The 14,506-nt window shown below is 40.0% G+C and overlaps 1 protein-coding gene across 1 annotated transcript in view; it reads left to right on the forward strand.

Annotated features, from left to right (window-relative positions):
* Positions 1–2,218: 2,218 nt before the first annotated feature.
* Positions 2,219–14,506, forward strand: part of lrmda (leucine rich melanocyte differentiation associated) — a 203,515-nt gene continuing 191,227 nt past the window's right edge. Inside the window, exons 1-2 of the mRNA XM_012838421.3 lie at positions 2,219–3,445; positions 3,868–3,968. Coding sequence (XP_012693875.1) covers positions 3,404–3,445; positions 3,868–3,968 — 143 coding nt within the window. The 5' untranslated portion in view covers positions 2,219–3,403. The remainder of the gene's footprint in view (positions 3,446–3,867; positions 3,969–14,506) is intronic.

A 14,506-nucleotide genomic window follows, 5' to 3' on the forward strand; every position in this document is an offset into this window, starting at 1 on the left:
TTACCTGATTTAATTTGGATTCTCACTCGACTCTCTCAAGGTCCGTAGATTCTACCACAGACTTTTCCCTGCGTGAGAACTTCGAATATTACAGATCATATGTAGAAAATTAAAAACAAAGATATATTTTCCTGGTAAAAAAAGAGCTGAGATATTTAAAGTAATCTCCAGACTTTTACGGACAGGGTGAGGAACCCATGCTACGAATGGTTGGCAACTTGTCGTCAAAACACAGTTGGTTAGAATAGACTAATATTGTAGCCTTGCCTTTAGGTGTGTTAACCTGCACAAAACCAGGATACAACGATTTATTCTCGACATTATGTTGTAAATTCGCTTTCAGTTTTGAAATATTTTTTTCCATTATCGATTTGGAATTGTAAATAGTCTAATTTATTTGGCAGTAGGCTAGGGTAACTATGAGACTGTTTTTGACAAATACCCTACATTTTAAAGCGAATGGCTAAAGTTAGGGTGCGTGTCAAAGGATGTCGATTGTAGTCTATTTATCAGTATGTTAGGCTAAATGCCCCCTTCACTCTTAAAAGATTAACCAGAATGAAAACACAGCGATGGATGCTCCTATGTCAACGCATAGTTTTTCATGAAATATGTCAGAGGCCTCTAGAACATTGGCCCGTCCTGTCATAATTCACACAATTTTATAAAACATACGAGCATAAACGTTCACGACCAAAGTTAATACATGTTAACACTCACTCCAACTCAATGTTTAATCACTTAGTAGGCCTACATCATTTATTTCATTGTAGAATGACAAGGGATTGAGAAAACAGAAATGGCTTGACAGACGCTTGAGAAGAGAAGTTTAAAATGCCTTGAACTACTATTCACCGCTGAGATGAGTAATCAGTATTGAGGCTCCAGGGCAATCGGGCAGCCTTTCAATGCGGTTTGCCTTTCATCTCAAACGGGATGGAGGCGCTCAATTAAAAGCCTATCAGTTTGTAAGTAAATCAACGCCTATCAAAGTTGTCACATCAAACAAAACGATTATTATTGCAACCCGCCTCCCCCATTAATCTCCCTCTGCGGTAATCCGCTTGACAGGTCATCTTGGAGAGCAAGAAAACCTGGAGTGGACAGTCAACGAGGTGACAGAAGTGTGAAAAAATATTATCCGGCCCAGAACACATCGCTCTACAAAAAGAGAAGCAACACTTTATAATTGTTATCCCATGCTGACTGTATCAGCTCAGTTTAGGCCTAGGCTACTGGTAAAATATTTTAATTTGATAAAAGTGAGGCTAGAAAAGTTTCAGTTTTGTTAATTGTGTACAATAATTCCCATAACATGACATCTTCACTCAGACCAGTTTATTTCAATGGTTTCACACATTTTTTTTGAGACACCTACAGTTAAATGTAGGTTATAGTTTTATACCCTCTATATAATTGAATATTTTCGGTCTAATTTCAATGTATCCTTTTAAGGGCTCGTGTGCCATATATATTGAGCTCATCAGAAGCACTACTCTGATAACTAAAGTGTACAAATAAAACGTTGCCTACTTGCAGTTTTATCTTACGACTGTCAGCTGGTGAGACATAAACAAACACAGGCTTCACTACAAAAAAAGTGAACTTGTAAAGCTATAGGCTAATAGGACATGTAGCCTATATACTACTGGATTAAGTTTTTTTTTTCATAACCAAAAGGTCTCTCGAAAATGTCATCGTTGTCAAGTCGGCCGTATTATCCGTAACTTTAGAAAGTCTGGCAAGGCAGAGTAGCCCATCGTTTCACAATATGCAAAGATGCATGATTGATAACAGGGTTGCTGTTTTCTGCAAAGCCTGTCAGTGCATGACACAATACGTGAATTATTAGGGCAGAGAAGGGCAACCATAAATATCCAGCGTCAGGCAAAAACTCTCTTTATTGTCTACATGACAAATGGGCTTCTGCACCAGACACCAAATACTCGGTATTACCCTTAAATGGGAACACATTTTTCGGCCATAATTCATGGTATTTAAATAGAAAGTTTTAGATGTCCCCATATATTTCACATCTGCGACATACTTATGAATCACTCCCAGCATACAAATACATATTATTTATAGTACAGCGCTGCGGAACCTTGTGGATGTGGACTTTCAGCTCATTAGAAAAGTATGGCTTGCTGAACGAGGTAATTCACATTAGCCGTTATAGTATATATATATATTTTTTACATATTAAACATTAGCCTATAGGCCAGCTCTGTCGGGAGAACGTTTGTTTTTCAACGGGTAATACTTTGCAGATCGTACACTTAATTATTATAAACATGAATAGGTAGTTAGGTACAGAGACCATGATTCAGAGTCGGCTGCAGTTCTTTTGCGTTGCATTCACATTGCCAGTCCAACTTCAGCGTATTTAGCAGCAGTCGGAACGGTGATGGAAATCAGCTATTGACGCTTTGCAGTCAAACCCGTCTCTCGAGTCACACTGCTAGTGTGACAGGAATTAAGATATTTCGAAAACATAACTTGTAATTTCTGAAAGGAACATGCACAAACCAACATGGAACAACACTCAGAGGGAGACCACGGCAAACCGCTTTACCTGAAATTAGTCTAACGCGCTCCGACCGATCGTTAACAGATGATGTAAGAAATATAAAACCAAAACAACAGTCCTTTATTTTCTCGTTTGGCCCTTGCACCCCGTCACAACACCACACAAGTTTGCAAGGGAAACTGCAAAACAAATCTTGCCAAGGTCTACGATGAAAATCAACTGACCGCTGTGCGACTCAACCTATTTCTCCCAAATTCTGCTTCCGCTTGTAGGAGGGATTGCGATGACGTTGTTCCCCAGAGTTTAAACCTCAAAATTGACCAACATTTAAACTACAAAGCAGACGCTGAACGGTTATTCATGAATGTTTCAACGTAACGCAACACCTAACAACATTGTTTAAAAAGAGCGGAACTCTGCTGAAATATGACCGAAGAACTGTGGTCCAACGGTAATGGTTGAAACAGGCGCATTCATTGTTTCCAGACTTTAACTGTGCTGAGAGAACTCTTTCGACACTATAATCGACCTGTCAACATAATAGCAACAGTTAAGTTTGTCAGTAAGACTAATATAAGCTATATATTTGTATGTGGAGGTTTTCAGCCATATTCCTAAGTAGGTCATGTGTACCCGCGTGTACCAGCAGACATATCTAGCAATTTAAGAGTGGCGCGTGGTTCATTCAAAGATCAGCTGACTTGAGCATGCGGAAGAAGTAACCTAAATGAGAATCGTAAAGTTGTGGAGAAGAGAAGCCAACAACACTAACATAAACTATTCGGACATTTAAGTTTTGAAGCGCACGTAAGCAGAAGACCATAGCTCGTTTAACTTTGGGTTTATTGGGATATTCTGAGCTGTCACAACATAATGGCATACAACGAGTCAATGATCGTGGTCAGTGGAACGCAAGTAAGTTTTGAATAAATCTTAGAAACTAAGAGTATGATTGTGTTGGTGATTTCTGTGAGTAAACACGACAGTGAATGACAAGTTTCTTGTGGATGTGTTTTATTCAACTTGGTAAAGAAAAAACGTACAACAATATGGAGTCTTAAAAGTCATGTGACCCTGACACTTAATGAAAACGCTTTAAGAGGTACTGGAAAGGATTAGTTATATTTCATGTCAAGATTTAAGTTAAAATGTGAAAATATGAAGTCCATTGCTCTACAGAGGTGCTCACCCACAAGAAGGATACATATTAAGAAATGACAAAAGCTGACTGAAATACCAATCAATAGGTCTTACCTAGTGCTATATGAACAGCAATGTTGTCAAATATTGCATTGGCAACTGAAGTACCCCTTGTCACTTTGTTATATCTGGAACAGGTTTCTTGCATTGGACATGACTGTGAGGACATTCCAGGTTTTCTTGGAGAAAGATTTGGGGGATTTGCAAGACGGTTGGATCTCAGTTTCAACAGATTAAGGTAAGAGCACAATATCGTTATGAACTGGTGGATAAACAGTAGCCTTGCATTTCCAGACCTCACATTCCGACTCTTGTGGTTTGGACATCCTCCTAAGAGATTCAGGTGGGGTTAGAGACACGAGAGAATGAGTGTTGATTAAAATTCTATTAACAGCAATGGAATCAACCACTCCTCATAACCTTTTGAATGGTAGGACAGAAATCTGCCACACCAAGCGCTCTCATCCATTGGCTGAGAAAAGAGCAGTAAAGGCAGTCTTCAAGAGGCTGTGATGGCCGTCAGTCAAACAATGCAGACGTGGGGCCGGCGAACTCCTCTGCTACGCCACAAAAATGTAACTTATACAAACTTTGCAGATAAGGTAAAAGCTACCGGGTGACATCATGGCCACATGCTTTGTTTACTTTACAGGCAGTTGCCTTTGATGGGCCTGTAATGGCCAATGCATGTTGAACATCTAGGCATCTTACGTTGCAAAATTAGTTTGCCTTTGAGATGGCAAACAGCACTCATCATATCTTTCATATAGCAAAAGCTGCAGGCTGTATCTTCAATGGCCAAATTGGTGTGCTGTGGAATTGACTAGACTCACTAGAGGACACCTTGAAGGCCATTATCCTGCTTATACCCCAGTTGCCACATGTGTATTTAGGCATGCATGTATAGCCAACAAAGAAAACATATAGTTCTGTTTAAAAAGAGGGCAACCGGTTTAGTTCGTAGTACTACTTTCTTTAGTTGAGTCCAAGGATAATGTTGGGTAGTTTTCTTGGTTACATTTGATTGTACTGTTGCTAAGCTTGCTAGCGGTTTCGGATTCTGCTTGCTAGCTTACCAGCTTGTTAATTCTTCAGATAACATTTATTAAAGTAAACCGTTTAGTAAACCGTTATTTACATGGCCGTTATAGTTACCATTCAAAGTTTCGACAGGATTTATGTAATGGTGATTCACTTTTTGACTGGGTCTACTTCATAGGTGTCTCGTTGTAGAGAACAAATGGACAACCTGCCAGCCAATCAGAAAAGAGTATTTTTCGTCTCTGGGGTATAAGCGCACTTACAATTGGGACAAACATATGCCATGTCCCGTGTCTACACAAAATATTGGGCACCTGCACATTTGAAATAAGCATTTTTAACAACATAATATAAATAATATTAGATAGTAGGATGTCTCTTGTAAGCTCCAGAGTGTTGAGGATGAAATGAGGTGTCTTCATGTGCATCTACATTGATAACAACTGAAAATGTGACTCTCAGTGCCTGTCATGAACCAAAATGCCTCCTCACATTAAGTGCACTTTAATGTGTGCATTATGCACCTCAGTGTGGTCCGGGGTGTCATCAAGGCATCAGAGCACATGATGACCCATGCTGAGCTCCATTATTGGGCTGATCAATAAACATTACATGTTAATGCACGGCAGGTCGTATAAAAGATTCCTTTGACAGGACATGAAGAATCACCTTGTGGCAGCTGGTATGGTGGGTGCCATTTCAACTGCACAGCTGGCAAAGTTGATCTGACAAGTAAAAGAGGAGAGATGATAGCTGTAAGGTGCTTTTGTTTCAGACTTCTTTTCTTGACCTGTCAGGCCGAGAGGGACTCTGAATGGGGGTCTCTTTCTGTGATGTGGAAATTGTGGTCTTGAAGCATTTATCTGTGCTGAGAATTTGGATTCCTCCACTTAATTGATTTGCTTTGCACTTGTGTCTGTCACATTAATTCCTAAATTCGCCACTGGTCCAGCATGTCACATCTAAATGTATGGGTATCAGAGAAGAAGTATGGAGAACAAAACTGCCCATTTAGAAAACAAGCTGTTGCTGAAGGTATCCATATTACACTTTCAATGAATTTGAATTTGTTTTGTTGTGGGCTTTCCTAGTGTTTGTGTGGTAGGAATAATCAGCAATATAAGCAATTTCCCAAGCTTTTGAGTAATTAAAAAAAGATAGCCTGTTATGTGAATTGTGAGGATGAATTGACACATGAAATAAGACACATTGTTACAGTGCTTCTTAAATACATATTGGATTGGTAGTGGATATATAAAGACATGATATGCATGATATTCTTAGATTAAATTCCAGAGGATGTTTCTTGAAGACCTATCGATTTAGCATCCATAAATCAATCTGGGTATAGATGGGTGAATGTCATTGCATCTTTTCTGAGCTTCTGAATAGATCGGTTCACACCCTTCGTATGAGCTATGCAATGTCTGTCGGTCTGGTGTTTTTGGTATGTGTGATAACTTTGTGATTTTATCTGTGTTTCACAGTCTGTGTCCTTTATTGAGTGGGATTATTGGCATATTGAGGACTACGTAGCAATTGCACTATTGCTTTGGCACAATCCTTAAATTGTAAATATAGATTGAAAGTTAAAATATAGATTGGACAGGGGATCCTACATCCATGTAAGTGAATTATACATACTGATCATATCTCAGTCATGTGTTATATTTGCCATATCAACTGCTACCATAAGCAGTCAGAGTGGTACATTTATTATTAATCTTTTTGACATTGAGAGAGGGTTTATGTTAGGGCTATGATGAGCACTAAGATGACTTCCTGTCAGGTTGTTAAGTGGCACTACTAAACCAACAGGCTTCATGCACTGAAAGTTCAAGGAAATGAAACTTTGACTCAGTAATCCAGTGATCCCGCTCATATAACAGTTATACACGACATGGCAACTAAGGAAAAAAACATTTCCACAATTTACCTCCTGAATCATGTAGCTAGCAACTAATTAGCAGGACTGTGTTCTGCTGTGTAAACTACATGCTCTGATGCCTCATACTGATGATGTGTCAGTCAAAAGACTGGCAGCCATGACATTTAGGTCCAGTTGCAATGTATTTTTTTTGGGAGATAGATCATTTTATCATCTATGTATATTTGTAGCCTAGCATGTTATTTTGCTTCAAACAGGTTGGTTACCTGTCAGATTTGCACCAATAGTAGTGACAGTTCTACCAGCTGCTTTCACTTCCTGGCCAATATATTTTCGGTGTGACTGGTTGGAGTTATGTTTGAAATCACATGTGAATTATTTTGGTTTGTGTTCTTCTTTACACAGAGATGATGGACTACTAATGTAAGGCAATTCATATAGTTGTGTACTGCTAACAGCTTGTTTATGTGTATATGAGCTGTGTACTTACCTTGCACTGGCAGACGTGTATCCGAATGGTGATTCATTCAAGTCTATGCCTCTGTTGTGAAATGATAATGTAGTGTAGTGTAAATCAGTCCTAGTAGCAAAGGGGGGAAAGTTAGCGATGGGAAAACAGCATGTTCTCCATCACAGTGAGCTTTTGAGAGTCATATGATCTCTTGAGTGTAGGGTTGATTTGCAGTGTGAAATGCAATTTATAATGGGGCATGTGATCACTATAATAAAGGGAGGATGTGGCCTATCCCCTCCCTAATTACACAGGGAGCCGGAGTCAAAACCCTAATAGACAAACATCCTGTTCTGGCAACAAATTCATATGAAAATGGTCTAAAGCCGTTTTTTAACAGCATACAGCTGAATGCCTCGAAGTGCTGGTCTCTGTGTACTGCAGTTGTATCCATCTTAAATAGTGTACAACCCTCTTGAATATCATATATATATATGTGAAGGTATCACTTCTTGTTTACACAGTACAATTTTAAATGCTGTACAGTTAAGCAATACAAGGATGCTCACTACACCATACGATTCATACATGAAAATAGCATTCAGTGTGCCTATTAAACCCTACCTGCACCAAAACCCTGAAACAGAAGGAAACCCATGCAGTACCCCTCAAAATGAGCTAGACTGAGCAAGAGTGAAAGACATCAGGTAAGTTTGAGCTGAAGGTGATTTCAAGGCTAGCCTGTCACATGTGTCTTCTGCAGCCATGCATTGTTTCCCAAGGTGTCCCATCAATTTGTCAAAAAGCGTGAAGGTGAGATACATACAACTGGAGCAGCAGGAGGATATCATTGTCTTGTCGGCTTTCTTTCACATCACTAGAATCCACTGGGCACTAGAGGAAACGTTTTCCAGTCCAACTGGAAACCTGGGCAAACCATCACTTGTTTCCACAGATTTCACTAGCTTCACATGCTGTCACACAGGCTTGTGCATCCTGCTTATTGTCATGCCATCTGTGATGTACAAAAGCTTAGGGATTGGCTTTGAAATGTGGTCAGTTCAGGTTATCTTTGTTTTTTTTTCTCTAGCCCTTACAACTTGGATGCATCGAAAAGCATCCCTTTGTCTTCCCTCGTATTGGGTTGAGAGCTGTGAAACTGTGTCCCCAGTCTTGAGGCATTATGCTGGCAGCAGCAAAATATACTCCAGCTATTTTATCGATTTCCCATCAAAGGCGTGTACACATGTGTGAATGTTGTAAGATAATACAGAAGGGTGTTTGGATAAGGCTTTACACTCCCTTATGGACACCAGCCTCTATATTTGTCATTTATAACACATACTTTACATTACTTGTGGGTGGAAAACAATACATATTGTGATATTTTGTAAGAGATATCACAAGGTGGAATTAACTTGATTTGCAACTGACTTGAAAATGCACAAACTTGCTATATATTATTTTCTGACATTTTCTACTGGCAAAAAGCATCCATGTCAAGCTTTTACTCTGCAGAACCCCACCTTGAATTGTATATGTCTGTGATGGCAGCAGTTTTGCATTTTAATGACGAATCAAGTATGCTAACAGGCATTTTCAAACGAAAGTGCTTTCAATCTTATCCGGCTGTCACGACCAAGTGTAAGTAGCCTGATGAAAAGAGAACAAAGAAGACAAAGATGGTGGCTGGGTACATTGTGAAATGAAATAAAAACCTTGTATGGCCTGTCAGCTGTGTCATTTTATATTCATATCTAAGGCACATTATAGCAGTGCTTTGCAGCTCATGGCTCCGTCATCTGTCTCTTTTGATTCATCATTGGTTAGACTGTATTCGTCAAGTCCCTGTGTGTCAACACAGAAAGGCTCCTGTTAATTTACAAATGAGTGTCACAGACACAAAGTGGTCCTTTTCCATCAGACCTAGGTAGATGCTTGTATTGGAGGAGCCTACTATTGGCACAAGCCAGTATGAGGCATCACCATGTCAATAAATGGGAAGTGACAACAGCAGAAGAGGTTTTCATTGTGTTTCATTTTTTTAATCTATTTGAGATGCTCATATATGCAGATAATATGCAAGTTAAAAGAATAGGAGAAGTGTCTGAATTATGCCCTTAAACACTATTTTGGAACATGAGGACAACTGTGTTTCTTTGATAACAATATTTAATGTCACATATCTGACATCTTTTCATTTTTGGCCCATGTTAGCAGAACATCCCTAACAGTGTACTACCTGTAGTGTACAGCATGATAGTGTAAGAATAGTCTTTACCATTTACTCGAGACAATATTTCATTCCCATTCGCCTTTTCTCTGGTTTATCATAACGTTTTACAGCTATTTTGGCTTCGGTGTCTGTAAAGCACACATGAATTGAAATAACCTAGTTTAGTAACTCCTGGCCCTTTCCATAGACAGCAGCTGCAGTATCTTTCTATGTCTTCTGTGTCCTGAGCACAACACAAGGGAATTGTTATTGTGCACATGGACTAGCTTGGCATGGTAGAGTTTAGGGTTGCTCATACTATTATGAAAATGATGAAACCACTCAATGGCAGTGAGCTGATGAAAACAAAAATCACATTGTATAGAGGTGCATTAGTCAGTCTGCTTGTCCCTAGCTTAATTCTATCTTTTTTTGAGGATAACATTGCCGTTTCTACGTAAACAAAGGCTTGGTACATCACAGGGGAAACCCTGGCCAAGGGAAAAGCTCTCTGTGGCTGAGCATGCTAACAAAATAGCTCCAGAGTTGATCCAGCCAGCAATAGGAAGGGATCATCAGGTCCTGCCAAATTTGTTTTGAGAAGTCCTTGCAGGCAAGTTTTGCAGTCTCTGTTTTGGTAAGATGACAATCTTGTATCTGATAGAAAACATTTTGCTTTCACACACTGCAGCCAAACCACAGCAAACATGGTCCTCATTAAAGGCTCTCTCTGTTGCCTTGCTTGTTTAACATGAGCTGAAGTACAGGTATTAGTGCTCCATGCATTTTAATATGTAGACATAAGCCTAGCTTTCCCCACCTCATAACCTCTCTTCTAAGGGTATCGTGTGGTGCAGTGCCTCCTGTAGATTTTATACCTGTACATCCTCAGGGCATGCATATGCTCTTTGCATTGTTCTGGCTGTACTGTGCTTTACCTAGGAGTTCTGGTATCCCGAGGGTTACAGTCAGAGGGCTCTGCTTTTCTGTGCGTTAATTACCGTTTGTTATAGGCTTGTTTTATATGGCTAAATCCTCCCCCACCATTTAGCACATTTTCCTTTTGGGATGTTCTTTGTTGAAAATGTTTCGTTCACTATAGTGATTTAAGGATGACCTCAAGTTATTGTCTACCATTAAGGATTGAATTAGTCCAACAGTGTAAACAGAGCTTTATGTGATGCCTCTATGTAATCATTCCTCTGTATACAGTAATCATAGCTTTTATTCTTTAGCTGTGAAGTGTGACTGAGTACTCCTAGACTTACTCCCTCACCCTTGTGGTGCTTGTTGCCGACACTCAAAAGTATTTTTGACCGACAGCCTCTTTTTCACAGAAAACTCTGAGAAAGCAAACAGAATCAATCTTTTGCATCTTTGCCCCCACCATTAAATAGTGCTCTTGTGGGGCGAGCCATATCCACCCTGTCAGATCTCAGTAGTAAAGTTCCCTTCAACAATACAGTATAAATCAGTATTTCACAGTTACAACATAACAAAAGCCCACTGATGGCTATAGAATTATCAGTAAATCACTGTCAGCATCCCCATCAGGCAAGCACTCTTCCAGACGTTCGGCTCCCCAATCTGAGCATATCTTAGGCTGTTGGGACAGAGCAGAATGGAACATCTTTATGTTCTTTTTGTTCAAATTAAATATATATTGGGCACCAATGGCATTCCTTTTATAACTGCATCCCCTTTTTATTGTATATCCCAAGACTGATGGCGTGCCTGTGACACACTGATTTACAGCCCTTCAGCTTTTTGTGGCACGGCTTTAGAGGGGTGCGCTGACATAGAGCCAGTGCTTCAGAGGGGTAGAATAAAAGCTGACATTTTATTGGCTTTAAGGACGAGCGAATAGGAAGCCCAGTCACATAGGGGAGAGTAATAGTTTCTGTACTTTATGTTTGCTAGCACTGCCAGCTGTCACTGGGTCCTCTCAAATAGAGGGGAAATTTATTGGGTATTATTTAGAAACATGTCAGTGGTAATGACTACAGCTATGATTTCAATTATCACCCACTAAATATAGCTTAATTCACTGCGTTTGTGGACCTAATGAATGGTCCCTGACATCATTTTTCAAAAATTCGATACCATGCTATTTTAATATTTTATGTTGACCACCGATTTAATTTTCCTCTCTCGCATTTGGCATGTGGCAGAAGCCGGTCCCTCATGTGCTGTTGTGCCGTCAGCGTTATGGAGTTCAAAGTCTTCCCAGGAATATATATTTTTCCATTGACAGAAATCCAATTAGTTTTAGTACTCAGTCTGGCTGAGTAAAAGGGCTCTTAAAATCTACAATATGTTTCCTTAGCGTTTTAGCAGAGCACAAACTGAGTGATGGATTTTTATAGGCTGACCTCATGCCGCCCTCTGAGTGGACGTTCTCCCTTCTTTGTTTTGACGTATTTAGATACCTACTTTTTAAAGGCTGGACTCTGTAGAATCACAGAAGTTGTCTTGTAGTTGACTTTTTGGAAGATTTTTTTCAGCACCAAGACTTTTTCCTCCTACATAATTAAAGGCATTTTAAGAACTTGAAGATGAGCCCCCAAGTGTTGCCTGCAGACCATGTCAATAGAAATAAATTCAGCTGTATAATTTATTGCTGACGTGTGGTGAGGAGGCATTTTGTAGAATGGGCCGTGTCAACAAGTGGGCTTGGGTGGGCGCTGCCCACTAAGAGGAATCACCTGTTAGAGCTACTTTTTTAAGCCTTCATAGTTTTCTGCAATTTTGCCACTGGTCATCAAAAAATGCTCTGCTCCTTTACATTATTGCCAAACCACACATGTGGACAGTACAGACATTGTTAAGTTAGCTGCAAAACCTGTTTGTAGCTAGCTGCTCTTAGCAATCTGGTGAAAACTGATAATACCAGCTCACTTGGTGACCTTTGGTTTAGTGATTACGCAGCTAGCTAGCCAGCTCCAGGCTAGATATAGCTGATTTTTTGCTAGTCACTGGACAGCTTGTTGGTTATAAAATACTTTTACAGAATGCTAGGTGTCCTCCACAAAATCCAGAGCTACCTTCCTCCAGCTCTGCCATGTCTGCTCCTGTCTTAAATATGGATAGCCCATCCCAGCCAATTTTGGACAAGCTGTGAAAAGCTTTAGTGCAGGTGATCCGGTCATTTAACAAACATCATCTTAAGGCCGAAATATACTTCTACGACTCTGTTACTCCGTGGTCACGCAGTTGCCTCGACGGACTCGTTTTCATTTTTGGTTCTCCGACGGTTGTGGGTGTTGTAAAGCATTGATACTGATTTATTTATTGACGGAGTCGGATAGTTACAAAATTTGGGAGGTGCACGTCAGGCCACGGAGAGGGTTTTCAACGTCGGAGAGGGCTCTCCGTGTCTCTGTGTGTCTGTAAACGGACGACCATAAATTGCCCTTTAGATCTAAACGCAGCATGCAGCAAGTAGCCTGTGTGAAACAGAACATTTCTTTATACTGCCTAACTTACTAATTTGTCTTCTTTTACCTTTATTGATGTTTACCCTAGCTAGCTATCCATTGCATTCTAGGAGTTCTACATTCCTTTACACACACAAACAAAGCAAATAAAAAAAAAAAATACAAAAATATATAAAAATGAATAATAATAAAACACATATTTAATTGCATCTGCTAATCATATTGGTTATATCAGGCAGAACTATCCCGGCATCAAACCAAAATGTGCTCACAAATGTTCTTCATACATACACATGCTCATCATTAAATAATTCTTTCTTACAGAAATGTATTATTATTATTATTTTTAACTTTTTCACTGAAGTGAACACACACACACACACACACGCACACACACACACACACTCACAAATTAAACTATGGCCTTGTTCACACACCCCATTTAGGAAAAGCAATATGTTTTGTTGTTGCCCACCTGAATAATCCAAATGGCCATCCAGAGATGACACTAGTAACACCTCTGTTTGTCGAGTGTGTGTAGGCAGTGAGGATCTGAGTGCTGATATAGAACTCTTTACAGAACTGCTGCCAGTGCTGTTGGGTATGTCAGGGTGGCAAAGCTAAATCTGTGTTCGCTCATGGCTCACTTCCAGTTTATGTTCTCTCTCACACAAAGCTATCTCTCTGATTAATGATGTAAGCAACTCTGAGGCATGGAACTTATTAGAGCTTTCAAGCAGAAAAAGAGATAGAGGGGGAGAGAAAGAGAGAAAAAGAGATAGAGAGGGGGAGAGAAAGAGAGAGAGTGCTATACTTTTTACTTCCACTGGACGTTTCCCAAAAGGCAAAAAAGGTTAGTTGTTTGGAAGTGGAACAAAGGAGTACCCCTTGGTATTGCTGTAGCAGTTTGGTTGCTTCATGATGATCCGTCTCCCACACTCTCTCCTGGAGAGTAGAGCTGAAAAGTGAAGACAGATACACAGGCTTTATCGTGCCAGGATTTGAAAAGATGATTGCAGCTCTTCTCATGTTTTCAGGTTTAGGGGGGCAATTACTTTTCTAGGGGCATTGTGATGGATACTGAGACTATGAGAATATATTTTGCCACCATAAAACTCAATACGAATCCTGTCATCTCATATCTACTCCTTTAAGCATGTGTCATTATTGAAGAATACTTACTCTAAGGTTCAGACAAATGGCGGATAAAACAATAGGTTTGATCTCGAAGTCTGGGTTTTTGTTTTAGTGCTGGTGTGGAGTGAGGTACCACAGGGCGATGTCCAATTTGCAAACCTGTACCGACTCAAAATGGCGGCTATTTTTCCATCCCTTGCCAAATACCAAAGGCATGCATGGTTTAAACAGCTGCAGCACATTTTGAACACAGCTGCAACACATTTTCCGTTCACATTGCTGATAAACTCCCTCGCATCTCTCTCAGGCTTCGCCAGCAATAGCCGTGACTGTCCCTTAAACCGCCATCTTCATTAGCAGATATCAGTTGGATACACAAGGCCTCAGGAGGGTGTTTACATAGGCCGTCTGAATTTGGGACAGTCTGATGCAGGGAGTGCTGTTTCAACAATATGACACGCTAAAGTCTTAAACCATTATGGTATTTAAACACGGCGTCTGTAAAACACACCTCTCCCTCATGTCATCACTGGTATGCTTATGTCAGTTCTTTTTCTATGGCACTGACAGAACCCGCTCCAGGGGATGGGACTCTTGTGGGCGTTTC

Source organism: Clupea harengus, chromosome 13 (assembly GCF_900700415.2).
Source record: "Clupea harengus chromosome 13, Ch_v2.0.2, whole genome shotgun sequence".
NCBI lineage: Eukaryota > Metazoa > Chordata > Actinopteri > Clupeiformes > Clupeidae > Clupea > Clupea harengus.